This window comes from Alnus glutinosa, chromosome 5 (assembly GCF_958979055.1).
Source record: "Alnus glutinosa chromosome 5, dhAlnGlut1.1, whole genome shotgun sequence".
Lineage (NCBI taxonomy): Eukaryota > Viridiplantae > Streptophyta > Magnoliopsida > Fagales > Betulaceae > Alnus > Alnus glutinosa.
Window position 1 is genome coordinate 5148850 of NC_084890.1, and position 14761 is coordinate 5163610.

The 14761-nt window shown below is 40.6% G+C and overlaps 1 protein-coding gene across 3 annotated transcripts; it reads right to left on the reverse strand.

The window, feature by feature from the left end:
- Positions 1–9141: 9141 nt before the first annotated feature.
- Positions 9142–13841, reverse strand: LOC133867991 (G-type lectin S-receptor-like serine/threonine-protein kinase RKS1). 3 transcript variants are annotated; one of them, XM_062304778.1, is made up of 7 exons: positions 11735–13841; positions 11287–11415; positions 10681–10883; positions 10340–10550; positions 9966–10035; positions 9631–9781; positions 9142–9551 (listed from the first exon to the last, which is right to left on the reverse strand). In XM_062304778.1, the coding sequence occupies exons 1-7, from the start codon at positions 13011–13013 to the stop codon at positions 9252–9254; spliced, it is 2343 nt and encodes a 780-aa protein (XP_062160762.1). In that variant the 5' UTR covers positions 13014–13841; the 3' UTR covers positions 9142–9251. The 3 variants fall into 3 exon arrangements, with proteins under 3 accessions (XP_062160762.1, XP_062160760.1, XP_062160763.1); XM_062304776.1 differs by having other exon boundaries at positions 9966–10203; XM_062304779.1 differs by lacking the exon at positions 9142–9551 and having other exon boundaries at positions 9631–9750; positions 9966–10203.
- Positions 13842–14761: the final 920 nt, after the last annotated feature.

Sequence of the window (14761 nt, forward strand, 5' to 3'; positions counted from 1 at the left end):
TCTACCTTAACAACTAAAAAGATACTCAAAAACAAGCTTTAAAGAAAAGAAATTCTAAGTAGAACATTAAAGAACAAGCTACGGGCTCTGGAATCTAAGGATTCCAGAATTGTTTTCAACATAAAATAACACAAAACAAAAGGAAGAAGAAGAAAGAAGTGCTGGAAATATAAAGAAAATATAAAGAACACTTGAATCAATTAAACTCCAACTTCACTTTACTAAAAAAACGAGTTTAGAATAAATTACAGCATAAACATACCTTGAAACTAGCTCTCTGGAAAACATGAAGAAAAGAGTGCATCACTTGAATGCACAAAAGCTCAAAATAAAATTTATCAACTAAAACTAACTATATCTTTAACCCACACGTCCATCCTCTATTTATGGAGGATTTGGTATGAAAAACCAAGCTCAAACAATCACTCTCAGCCGCACAAAATGATGGTGACAACTTCTGATTAGAACCGCACAACTTGAGGATGAATTTGAGCCACACAAAAAGCTGCCGACATCTGAAGATCTTTCTGAAATATCCGAAGTCGATCGATCGATTTATTTTGCCTTGGAGATTTCGATTGATCGAATGTAGATCGATCGATTTATTTTCTCAAGGAAGTGTCGATCGATCGAATATACTTGATCGATTTTTCTCTTCTAGGCAGGAACACTTGAACTTCACATATCTTCATTAGGCTTAACTTGTTGATTTTTTTCTTGTTTTCAATTAAGACCTAAAAAAGAGATGAAACACTAAAACATACTAACACGTTATTTAATAACACAAACTAGGGTTTAACATATGTAAATTAAGGGGCTTTGAATGTAAACATTCAACGCTTATCAGTGGGACACTTACTCCTCATGGGATAATGTATTTATTCCATGTGTTCCAAACATAGCCTTCAAGGTGTTATAAGACTATGTTGAGCCTAAGTGACTGAGCGGGTCAAGTTGGGCCAGCAATATCAACTTGGCCTTGGTTCGGGTATAGGCCCATTTGCCTAGGGGATGATAATTTCCCTAACAGATATCCCCCGATTCCCATTGGCTGATTTGTCCAACTGGTCGGGCATTGGGAATCTTCTTTTGTACTTGCAGATGGGGCTATTTTTGCCTGTTGATAATGAGGATTCAATGTTGATGGTCAGACGCTTGTGGAGACCATGGTTGTCGGAGTGTCTAGTAAGTGGCATAGCTTTTACCCCCTTGTGCTTGTGACTTTTTGCATGTGGTAGTAATTTTGAATGCTCGAAGCTGTTCGCAGTTGGCGCCTTTCACTCGCCGTTGACAAATCGGAAGATTTCCTAGCTGTGTCAATATGGCAATCTTTTTCATTTGACAATGTTCTATTCGGGATACACGGGCTATCTCGGCCTTGGGATATTTTTGTCTCGAAATTTTATTTCCGTCCCGAGAAAGTTCCTGTTTTGTCTCAGAGTTTTGCTTAGATTTGGAAAAAAAATGTCTCGGAGACTTTTTCAAACTTGGAAAATTTTTCATCTCGGAGACTTTTTTAGTCTCGGAAACTTTTTTGTCTCGCAGACTTTTTTAAACTTGGAAAATTTTTCGTCTCGGAGACTTTTTTAGTCTCGGAAAATTTTTTATCTCAGAGACTTTTTTAGTCTCGAAAAATTTTTCATCTCGAAGACTTTTTTAGTCTCAGAAAATTTTGTCTCGGAAACATTTTTAGACTTGGAAAATTTTTCATCTCGGAGACTTTTTTAGACTCGGGAAATTTTGTCTCAGAGAATTTTTAGACTCGGAGACATTTTCAGCCTTGGAAAATTTTTCATCTTAGAGACTTTTTTAGTCTCAGAAATTTTTTTGTCTCGGAGACATTTTCAGACTAGGAAAATTTTTTGTCTCGGAGACTTTTTCAAACTTGGAAAATTTTTCGTCTTGGAGACTTCTTTAGTATCGGAAAATTTTTATCTCGGAAACTTTTTTAGTCTAGGAAAATTTTGTCTCGGAGACTTTTTGAGTCTTGGAAAATTTTTCATCTCGGAGACTTTTTTAGTCTCGGAAAATTTTTTGTCTCGAAGACTTTTTTAGTCTCGGAAATTTTTTTTTATCTCGGAGACTTTTTTAGTCTCGAAATTTTTTTTTGTCTCGGAGACATTTTTTGTAGGGGTTGTCTCCCTATTTGGTTTGTTTTGATGACTTTTGCCGAAGCAGGATCCCTGAAATCTATTGGAGCAGATGTATATATGTATCGAATAATGATTAGTTTGCATACCTGAGTTGATAGGCTAATTTCCAAGCAACTATGGTTGTTGGCATTTGATGATGTTGGGAACCTTGGCTAAGGCTTTAGGCGCTCGAACTGGTGCCGAGACTTTGGATGCTCGGGATTCTTGCGTGTTTGGTGCCAGAGTTGTGTCAGGCCTTTTGTGCCTGGCCTGGGCGAGGGCTTTATGCCTGGGCTGTGCCAAGTCTTTTTGGCTGAGTTGTGTCAGGTCTTTTGTGCCTAGCCTGGGCGAGGGGTTTATGCCTGGGCTGTGCTAGGTCTTTTTTGCCTGGCCTGGACGAGGGCTTTATGCCTGGGCTTTGCCAGGTCTTTTTTGCCTGAGTTGTGTCAGGTCTTTTGTGCCTGGCCTGGGCGAGGGCTTCATGCCTGGGCTGTGCCAGGTCTTTTTTGCTTGAGTTGTGTCAGGTCTTTTGTGCCTTTGACTCGAATCCCCTCAACGTGATTCAAGTCATGTAAGTTTCTCTGACTTGAATCCCCTCAACGTGATTCAAGTCATGTAAGTTTCTCCGACTTGAATCCCCTCAACGTGGCGTTTTCCAAACCTGGCCATGTTTTGCTCACGAGCGGGCATTTCTTTAGAATTTTCCAATCTCGCTTGATAGAGACCTCCAACCTGAAATATTAGATTCGCCTGTGCCTAAAAGGCACATAGGTATGCACATATGCAACAGAGTATAGCAATTAACAATTTATTAATGCAAAGTATACAAAATTGCATTAAGATTCAATCATTCAATCATGCGACTTGATATAGTCTTTTATTTTAGTTTTCTATTTCACCGGGTTGGTACCCCCCAACTTTTATACTTAGCTGATTTTTAGCTAAGTATGAAAGTTTAGGATATTTGTTTTGTACTACCGGAGGAAAAGTTTGTTGGTACCCCCCAATTTTTAGACTTGAAGTGTAATCATTTTATATGTTGCGGTGAGAAGTTCTTTTTAAACTTCACTGATCAATGTAAGAGATATATTTGACTGTCTAAAAATTTATGAGTAGGCTAGCAAAATGAAAATGCAAAGAGTGAACTTATCTTAATATTCGATGAAGTTGTGCATTGAGCCTTGATCGGATTGCTCCCTTGGCTTGGAATGTTTCCACAGCTCTAAATTTATTTTCGACTCGAATTTTTACCCTTGGGTTAGATTGGATCCTTGGCTAGGATTTCACTCTAGGGAAAATTGGAACCTCGGTCGGATTGAAGCCTCGGTCGAATTTATCCTTGGCTCGGATTTTACCCTTGGTTTGGAATGGATCCTCGGCTCGGATTTTACTCTCGGGAAAATTAGACCCTCGGTCGGATTGGAGCCTTGGTCGAATTTATCCTTGGCTTGGATTTTATCCTTGCTTCGGATTTTACCCTTGGCTCGGATTTTACCCTTGGTTGGAATTGAGCCTCGGTCGAATTTATCCTTGGCTCCGATTTTTCAACCTCGACTCGGATTTTATCCTCGGATCGGGTTGTTTTCTTCAGCTCGGAATTTCACCCTCGGCTTGAAGTTTCCCTCTTTGTCATTTCTGTAGAAGATATTAACAAAAACACATTTCCGGTATTTTGGGTGAGCACATGCCTTAACAGGAGCGATGATAATGATGCCATTTCAAGCATTATAAGAAACTTTAAAATATTGTTTCAATGATGTAGCAGGCTGTTACACATGTGATTCAATCTACTTCTCTTATAAACTTTGAAATACGATTCAGATGTGTACAGGATTGCGTACACCGAGGAATCTTCTTTCCTTTTTACTTCGGTATATATATATATATATATTTGTTTTTTGCTATAGAAGCTTCTCCAAAGAAGAAAAGAAAAGCAGACACGTAAACTGTCTATTCTCTAACCATGCTTCCTCATAAGAATAATGCCTGGAAAGGTATATTGAGCTTAACAAATAAACATGATAAACTTATCTTGCACTTGGCTTCATCTGATTCTTCGTGGAAGAACGCGAGGCGGTTCATCAACCGCTAGATTGACACTAAGTCTTCTCAAAATCCACCCTTTAATTGGTGATCCATCGGCCTCGGGAATTTCCATTATCTGGACGCCATTGCTGGCTGGGCCCTTCGATGCCGACCTTCAAAGGCCTATAAATCTAAGGGTTGTGGAGCTTGACACAAAGCTCGGTGGCCTTCCCTTTCGGCCGTGCCAACATAGCATGAATACCGTCGATTGCCAACCCTCCGGACCTACTGGGAGTTAGCCGTCTTCTCTAGATTGTCAACGAATGGCCCTGACTTGTGGGCATAGCGTTTTCCTCAGTACCATGCCTCGCCATGTCTAATGGACATGATCACTAGATGATGGCCCTCGATAAAAATCGAGGTGGTATGGCCGCTTCACGCTGAAACAGTCGGATCAACTACCAGAGTCTCTTCCTCCTAGTTGTAATCTCCGTGCTTTCTTCATTCTCTTCTAACTCAATTTTAGGAAAATTCAGGGTCGTGGCTGCTCATGCAATTGGGTTGGTTTTCACGCTGATATGACCATTGTCTTGCATTGGGATCGGAAGGACTTCCTCAAGGAGGGGAGGCACGAGAGGTCCTCGGAGTTGCTAGGGTCCACGTGGACTCGGTCTGCAATTTACACGGCCTAATTCAGTGATGGAGCACCGTGTCCCATGAGCAATGATCGAGTCGATCTAGAGAAGCAGAGTGTGCCTGAGGGGCGGGCTCCGGACGCCAACCGGTGTGGAGTGAGCTTGCTTCACGTGTAGCTTCGGAAACAGTCTCAAGCATAAACACCTTGTATGCTTTCGGGGATTCTGCTTGGACATACCGAGCAAGTGGACTCGTTTTGCAAGTCTTCTGACTCGTTCTAGAGTTTCCGATAATTAGCCTACGTCGTTTGCATGTCATGTATGAATCCCCAGGTGATGCTCCCCGCTTTCTGGTTTTTTTTTTTTTTGGCGCATCCGGTGGTTCTAGCTCTTGATTTTGGTTTCTGCAGGTTGGCCGAATAAGGACCACATAGTGGCTCTTCTCGGTAGGTGATGCACGTGGCTTAGCATAATCTGTAGCTTGCCACCAGAACTCCTTGGCCTAACACGTGGATTAGCATAGTCTGTGCTAGGGGCCGATGCTTTTTGCGCCATCCATTGCAGCAGGTGCTTCCTCAACTTTGTCACCTTCTGATGCGGCTGGAAATTGCCGAATGAAACTTTTCAAGTCTAGACCTCCAACTTTACCAGTGCTTCTCCTTCTCAGTTACAAAATTCCAGTGCCTGGAGCGAATTGATGCTAAAAAATGGTATTTCTCTGCAGTGTGACTTTCTCCCGACTGAATCCAGATTTGGGTCCCTTTTCGATGAGGGTAATACAGATTTGTTGACCCCGAGAAGGGGATTCATTGGCAATTGGCATTGTGATTGATGATTGTGGATGGCCTTCCCTAATTTTTCGCCATTTCCGCGCAAAGCTAACAAAGCACCTGTGAATCCGATGAAGATGAAAGACATAGCGGTGGCTTTTGCTGAGGCATTTGCCGCCCTGGTTGCTGTAGCACAGATTGCAACATTTGCTGTTACATGCATCTATTTGCCGATTTGCTTGTTGTCTAGCCTCCTTAGTATGTGGCTTCTCTGCCATGATTTGGATTCAGATATATTACATGCAAGGCCAGATTTGCATAAATCTGCTTCTGTAGATGAGAGGCGTGATCTTATCGCAAGTGATTTATTTTTCGCAAGAAACGATCTATTGGTTCCCACAGACGACACTAAACTGTTAGAACAATTTTCAGTCTGGTGACGTGCAGATCTTTGATTCGAGAGTGGGACACTTACTCCTCATGGGATAATGTATTTATTCCATGTGTTCCAAACATAGCCTTCAAGGTGTTATAAGACTATGTTGAGCCTTAGTGACTGAGTGGGTCAAGTTGGGCCAGCAATATCAACTGGGCCTTGGTTCGGGTATAGGCCCATTTGCCTAGGGGATGATAATTTCCCTAGCAGTGTTGTAAATCTACCATTTTCCATATATATATAGTAATGTTTTTTACACAATTTTTGCACAACTCTAATTATTTCTTTTATGATTAATTATTGAATTTGTTTTTTGTAGATGTGAGCCGTAAATATTCAATGGTTGATCTTAAAAAAAAGTTGTTAGAGTTGTGCAAAAATTGTATAAGAGTTGTATAATAAACATTACTCATATATATATTGGGAAAAGATTTTTGCACAACACTAGATATATGGGTGGAACCCATGTGAATAGAACCCACCACATGGGTCCTACCCCATGTGTCTAGTGTTGTGCAATTTTATTATGCACCAATCACAACTCATATATATATATATAGACTAGTACTGCTGCATCCACACGTATATACAACAAATCTTGTGTAACTATTTGGATTGCACTCTTTGTACGTATCACACTCTTTCGGGGCGGACAAAAACGCGACCCATTTATTGTTGTTCCATAAGAGCATTACTAGCAGCTTCCCTACATGGGTTCCCTTCCCTATATTTTAGGGAAAATTTTAAAAAAGTCATAAAAACTGCATCACAGCAGCTTCCCTTCCCTTTTCCATTCCCTGGGAAGTGAACAGTTCTTCTCAATGCATTGGGAACTACTGTTCACTTCCCATCTTATTTTATAATCTTAAAAAAAACTCTCTCTCCTCTCACGTCTGCCTCATCTCCTTTCTTTTTCTTCGTTCTTTTTTTTTTCTTCACCCAAACCCACCATGGCCGTTTCTTCTTCGTCCAAACCAACAATGGCCGTCAGTTCTTCTTCTTCGCCCAGACCACCATGGCCACCTCTCTACAACTTTCGCCTCCTCCGATGCCTTCCGGTCACGATGGCCTTGATCTTGTTTTCCTTCATTGAACACAGCAAGTACAGAGCCGTTGACGCGTCCTTTTTCCCGTGGAAACCTCCGGTCTCCAGAAGGTTCACCAGCTGCGGAATCGCTCCCGACCGTCCGATTGCGATCTTGTTCTCCTCCAGTTGCGAGAGCCGGAGCAGAGCACACGCCGCGTTCTCTCTGGCCGTCCAAGTCCCCGTCTTGAGGGCTCGAACCAGAGGCTTAATCGCTCCCGACGCAGCTATGTGCTCCTTGTTCTTGTCGCAAAGCGAGAGATTCAAAATCGCCGTGACGCCGTTTTCTTGGAGCTGCGGATCAGCGGAAGAGACCAACGAAATCAACGGCTTCACCGCACCGGCTTTGGCAATTTTGAGCCACAGCATCAAACCTCCAATTCGTACTCTCACAGCATCAAACCTTCCCGGATGGCAAGCCGATATGTCTATTTCCAGTAAATGTCGAATTCGGGTTGGTTTATGGCCCGGGCCGTGAGGGTGAGACTCGTGAGAGAGACAAAGGGACACCAGAGGAAATGATATAAAAAGGGTTGTGGGGAGAGAGAACACTGGACTAGAGAATGGAGAAGATGAGACAGGGAGAGAGAGAAGAAAAGAGACGAATAAAAAAGAAAGAAAGTAAAAAGTAAAAAATAATATTTTAAGGATATAGAGAAAAATGATGGGAAGCTGCTGTGGAGTATTTTTTGATAGGGAAGTAAAAAGTAGTTTTGTTCCCTATATCTAGGGAAAATTGATGGGAAGGGAAGGAAAGCTGCTAGGAATGCTCTAAGAACCGCTCAACAGCCCCTACCCCCCCTTTTTTTCTTTTTTCTTTTTTTCTTTCTTATTAATGAGGAAAAAGGAATTACATGGGAATGATTTTTCCCATTTTTATTCGAATAGAAGAGAAAATGTGATAGATTCTATGGTAATGCCTTCAAGCACAAGGTGAGAAGTGGGCCATTTTTTTAACGCATTTGCACGATAATTTGTGCATATAAACACATTCACAGCATTCCAACTATGAAAGGAAGATAGAATTAAGTTAATATCAAAAAGAAAACTAGTAAAATTCCAAGAGGAAAAAATAAGAGGATTGTTAATAGCAAATACAACGAGGAGAGCATCCTCTTCAAAAACAAAAGAAGTCACTCCACAAAAAGCAACCAACCACGTGGTCAATAGAGTAGCAACTTCTTCCCCCAATTTTTTATTTATTTTTTGTTCAATTTGGCCCTCTCAACTTTCAAATGCTGGCTTCGCCCTTAAAAGTAGGATTGACGAAATTAGTTATCCTTACGGGTGCACCGCCCCATCTTCGGCCTGTCAAAGATTCGCCCCGACAAAACGGAGTCCCACCTTGGCCTGTATAAGAACAATTGTGGGTACCCATCTGGGTCAATCCCATATGTGCAGTTGCCGGTTCCTGGGTCATCGTTTGTAGACCAGAGTCACCAGAGAGTAGTGCTTCGGTTTTTGCTGTTGTCTCTGTTTGCTACCCACACAACGGCTTGTTCAGGAACTTTGTACCATATTCCGACGTAGTGGCGGCAAGAGTGGTTTTTTTGTGTGTTACGGTTGAAAAAGTGTGTTGTTGCTTTGACTTTTTTTTTTTATAAATGTTTTGACTTTCTTTTTTACCGCACCAATTGAAGCTGCTTAAAGGATTGTGGATCCTCATCCAACCAAGATTTTCCAAGTCTCCAAATCATAGCTGGTTCCTTATTAGAATGTCTGTCTCTCTAGATTGGTTAGTGTTTAATTAATTAGGTCTGCCAAGAATGACTTAATAGCCTGCTTAGTTTACAATCTTTAACTCAATACTGATATAAAGATGATTTACATGTAAGATATTGTTCTTCCACCCTTATTGTTAATCTTGTTTTGGGGTTTAACTGCTCTTTCCATTACATATTAGCTCTTGGGCCCGTGGACCCATTAACCGATTGACTCGACCAGGGACCTAATTAAGCTAACCTTAGCAGCATCGATCACATAGAATCTACCCTCCCACCACATCAATAACTACCTCAGATGATCCATGTTTAAACTACATAATCATAGACATCTCGGGTGGCAAACCAATGAAGTTATCCCTTAAAAAAATCAATGTACAGTAGATTTACAGGAATTTAATCTCATGCTGTAACAACATATTGGTGCACTGAACCTAACAGCATGTGGTTAGCGACCATTAATCATAGTAATTGTTATTTCATTTCTAGAACTAGTTCCTTCACTAATTGATCTATCTTTACTATTGCAAGTGCTCCTCAGAATAAATGCAGGTTGTTTTGGATGAGGAAGATGTGTGTCATTACCCAACATAAAAACAACTGCTGACATGGTTAGCCTATCTGTTGCATATTCTTGCACGCACAAAAGCCCAATTTGAATACATCTCAAAACTTCATTAGCATATTGCTCACCCAGTGATGAATCAACTATTTCCATGGCTTTATTTTCTCTCCATAAGTCCCAAACCTACAAACAATAAATTCATCATATTAGGCTAAAAAATTATTAGACTAATTTCATAAGTCATTATTTCACATGTTCTTACATGCCCAATCAAATTTGAGGAGGGACCATCATGATAATAAGCACTGTTCTTTTTGCCGGTAATGATCTCCAGCAGCAAAACTCCAAAACTAAATACATCAGACTTCACTGAAAATAGCCCCTGCATTGCATACTCTGGTGACATATAACCACTGCAGTAGCAAAATAAAATTATCAAAGTTCTATGTTTGTGCATTAACGTGGTGTATAAACTTTCGAGGAACACAATAGGAAAAAGAATTACAAAGATTTGCTTAAAAACCCATTTGATTTGTACTTTGGTGACATATAAGAATGGAAGTCGCCTAGTACATCTTTATTTTGTAAGGCACTTACTATGTTCCAACGACGCGATTTGTTTTTGCTTCAATTTGGTCCACGCCAAAGATTCTAGCCATACCAAAATCTGCAATTTTTGGATTCATTGCATTGTCAAGGAGAACATTGCTGGCCTTTAAGTCTCTGTGTATAATTCTTAATCTTGAGTCTTGATGAAGATATAAGAGCCCTCGAGCAACCCCACAAATAATTTCAAAGCGTTTTTCCCAATCTAACAATGACCTTTTTGTTTCATCTGAATGAAGATATGAGAACTTAGAATATATAAACTTTTGTGTTTTTGCTACATACTAGGAATTCATATGTTTGTAGTTGGAGGACCATTTTCAGGTGATAATATTGCAAGAAGTTTATGTGAAAAGTAGACATACCAAAAATGAAAAAGTCCAGGCTTCTGTTTGGCAAGTACTCATAGATTAGCATCTTCTCTTCTCGATGAACACAATAACCTAGTATCCTCACAAGGTTCCTGTGTTGGAGTTTAGCAATTATTCCAACTTCATTTTTGAATTCTTCTACTCCTTGTCCGGAATACTTTGATAGTCTTTTTACTGCAATTTCCTTCTGATTATCTAGGAGACCCTGAAATTAAAGTACAAATTTCATTTAGTCATAATGCATACAAACATCCAAGCTAAGATAAAAACCTGGTGCATTGACACACATATGAACTGAAGTTATTCAAGTTTTGGGACTTTTTCAGGGAGACCACCTTATAAACTGTGCCAAAACCACCTTCTCCAAGCTTGTTTGCATCAGAGAAATTATCTGTGGCTGCAACTATCATACTTAGATCAAAGAATGGTAAATCTGAATTTCTTGTACTCCCATCGAGCTCCCCTATTCTACTTGGAGATTCTTGAAGGTATGTTGAACTTGAGGTAACACTAAGCATATTTTTGCTTTCCCTGCTTGCTGTCGTCAAACGCAATCACAAATATTTCAGGGTGCTAAGTTTTTGCTATAATGAATTCCTACACAAAAAGCTCCCTAATGAAACAGAGGAACAGAAGAAGTAGAATTCAAGCTTATAATTTTCCTTTTTTTTTTATCATTGGTAGGATTAACTGAGATGGGTTTATAGTTCTTTTCGTAATTCAATAATTATGACTGTAAAAATTCTCACTTTTTTCTTGCCTCCTCAGTTACCAAACTAATTCTTTTTTAATATCTGATTATTGGTTTAGAACATAAAGTCACCTTTGCAGCATTCATTAATCATTACCAGCCTTATAAATAAAGAAATTGGGGAATAGAAAAAGTAAATAAAAACTGCTTCAAAATTTCAAATAAAGGAGTGAAAAAAAAGTTTACTTACCTTTTTTATTCCTCATTACCAGCCAATACACAAGGGAGACCAAAAGAGGCAACATTACAGCAACAGAAACCACGAGAACTGCTAGCATCCTCTTGTTCCGAATAAGGCCATTATTCTTTGAATATTGGGCTAAAAACAAAAGAAAAGAAGAAAATAAACTGTTAAAATATTAATTAAATTGTTAAATTCTCCTATTCTTATTCTTATTAATTTTTTTTTATGACAAAGAACTCCTTTAAGGTAGACCACTTCGTGTATTCATCTTTGTCATATAAACTTCGAACTCATGTAAAGCATCTCTCTACACGAATCGGGCAATACTCTAATTTTGCTGGCCGGCTGGCCAATGAATTGTTTGGGGCAAGGGAATTGAAAAAGTATACATTCAGATAACATTTTCCAATTCAACAAACAGTGAGAAAGAAAAAGTTAAGAATGTGAAGAATACCTAGTACAGCTGCATCCACACGTATATACAAATCTTGTCCGGCATTGGAATACGTTCTTGTGTCCACCAAATCCCCGTGCCATGACAAGCACCCAATCCCTCCCCTTGTCTCGTCTGCGCTGGCGTAAGCCGTACAAGAACAGTCCCTCAAGCACTCCTCCCCACATTCCTTTAAGCTCAAACTCATGTCCACACGTGCTATTGAAGTATCCGGCACCTTCACACGTGCCAGCTTCACAAACCCTTCCCCGCTTCGGCACATGGATGCTCCTTGCCTCCTCACGCACCCGCCTGACCCGTCTCTCAAGTACCAATCACGGGTCGACTTGGGTTCGAATCCGGCAAAGCACGTGCACCGGAATTTGTCAGGATCGTATGGGTCGCAGTAACTATTCTTACCGCACTCTCCGTACATATCGCACTCTTTTGGGACGGACCAAAACACGACCCATTTGTTATCGTTCCATGTGAACCGCTCAAGGGCTCCTGATTCATCCAGCACCACTCTTGTGAAAACTTTTGGATCAGTTACGCCGTACATGCCGATGACCTCATCTTGATTGTCCACAAAACTCAGATTCGTGAAATTAGTTATCCTCATGGGTGCACCGCTCCATCTTTGGCCGGTCCAAGATCCGCCCCGCCACAAGGGAGTCCCGCCCTTGTACAAGAACAATTGTGGGTACCCATTTGGGTAAATCCCATATGAGCAGTTGCCGGTTCCCGGGTCGTCTTTGGACTTCCAAGATGTTAGGTACCGGTTCAATCCGGTCCGCCGGTCCAGCCCAAGTTTCATGAACCCAAGCAGAGTATTCGTGGGATAGTCGAAGCTCTGCCATGAAATCCTTTGGCTGTCTCGTAGAACCAAAACAAGATTTCCAGAATCTAAGAGCTGAGCCGCCATAGAATTGTTCGTGAATGAGACTGAAGCGTTTGTAGACCAGATAGGAGTGCTTCGGTTTTTGCTGTTGAGGACGAGGTTTCCATGGCTGTTGATGGAGAGGACTCCGGAGGTATCATTGAGAGGGCTGTCTCTGTTTGCTACCCACACAACTGTTTGTTCAGGAACTTTGTTGTACCATATTCCGACGTAGCGGCGGCTAGAGTTTTCAGGGCTGAAAAACCCAAGTGCGAAGGTAAAACCTTTCGAAACTAGGATGTCACCATCTTTAATGGACTCGTCCGGCGAAATGGTGTCAAGGGAAATGCAAATTCGGAAAATAAGTTGGGAGAGGAAGAGAAGCAACCATGTATTCAATAACTCTTTTGTTGGATTCATGGTGGTCCTTCCGATGAAGATTATAAGTCGGCTAATATGTCGTTGCTTTGTGTCTGTTTTCTACTTGTGGGACACACGTGTACAGTACGATAATTTTGACTTCAACGAGAGCATTGAACCTGCTTCAAATTCCAAAGGCTGTGCAAATTTTACGTTCAATGAACTTCGTCGGGCCCAACAACCGACGACTCTTCCGAAAAAGGACGCGCTCATGAGGCCACGACCTGTGAAGACAGCAGCTTTCGACACGAACTGGAAAAAGCTTGAAAGACAAATTCCGATTTCCTTGGTATATGTGATGGGAGAAACAACGATACCCAATCTCTCTTTGTGTGAATCTACAATGAAACTACTAAATAGAGCAATATATATGCAAAATATATATTCAAATACCATGAGCATAAGACACATAATTTTTAAATGGAAAACCTTCTCAATGTAAGAAGAAAAAATTACTGGGTCACTCAAACAATTCCACTATCAACAATTACAGAATACATAAGTCTTCTCTAGTCTCAACTAGAGGCATACAATCAGCAATCATCTTCAAGAAATACAATTTCTTGGCTTAAATCAACTTCTACAATAATAAAAGAAAGATCTCACCAAAGAGGAGGCTACTGTTCACGGGCTGAAAAACGACCACCAGATGCTCAGAATCTGATCTCCACCGTTCATAATGAATATTCACGTGTCATGGACATCCCCACAAAATTTCAGCTCAATCGGACCACAAACGCTCGTTGATCGGAGCACTTGATCAAATCTGGACGGAAATTCCAGAAACTGGCGGCAGCACTCTTTTCTTTTCTTCTTGTGTTTTCTGATTGCTCTCTCTCTCTCTCTGACCTCTTTACTACAGTAAAGGGTAGGGTTATTAACCCTCTTTGGGCCTCTCTACCCATGGGCCAAAAACATAGACAAACTTTGGGCCACCCTCACTTAGGAGGGAAACCCAAACCCAACAGTATGATCAGTTCACTGATTAATTAGGGAATTGAGGAACTACTCTAGGACTATATCACATACCGATGGGCCTTCAAAGGCCCGACTTGTAAAAATGCCCAAGGAGACTTAAAAGACGTACACACCAACTTAGTGGAAGGCCCAAACACACGCTAAAGCTACCACATTGCTAGAGGTACTCTCCATATATACACAGCTTACACGCCCCAGATGAATTCCCTTACATTTTTATCTAGCTTTTTTACTAATCTTATAGTTTGAATAGATTCTTGTCTGGTGACGTGTTGATCTTTAAGAGACTTCAATCTGCAAGAAAGAAAACTGAGTTGGGAGTTCGACAATCTTACTCCGATGCTTAAATTAGTATTAGCTTAATTATGAGGAATAATGCTACGTATCATCCCTTTGTCCCCCCAAAATTGATGTGACTCTTAAAATCACCATTGTATCAAAATCCAATAATGATATATCATAAATTCAATGGTGATTTTAAGAGCCACATCAATTTTGCGGGAACAAAAAGAGGACAAAGGGAAGATATGTAGCATTACTCAAATATGAGATGTTTAGAATAATAGAGAGCAATCCTTTATGCGTGTGCATTAATGGGGTATTTATAGGCGGAGTAGTAAGAGTAATTCCTCTTTTTCATTGGGCCACATGTCGGGCTTAGAGGGCTAGTATTTGAATTCAAACACTTTATATGTGATAGAGTTTGTTTTGGACTAGGAGTCTTGCCGAGGGAAGCTTTTTCCCTTATAGTTCAGTCTTCATGGCATGCA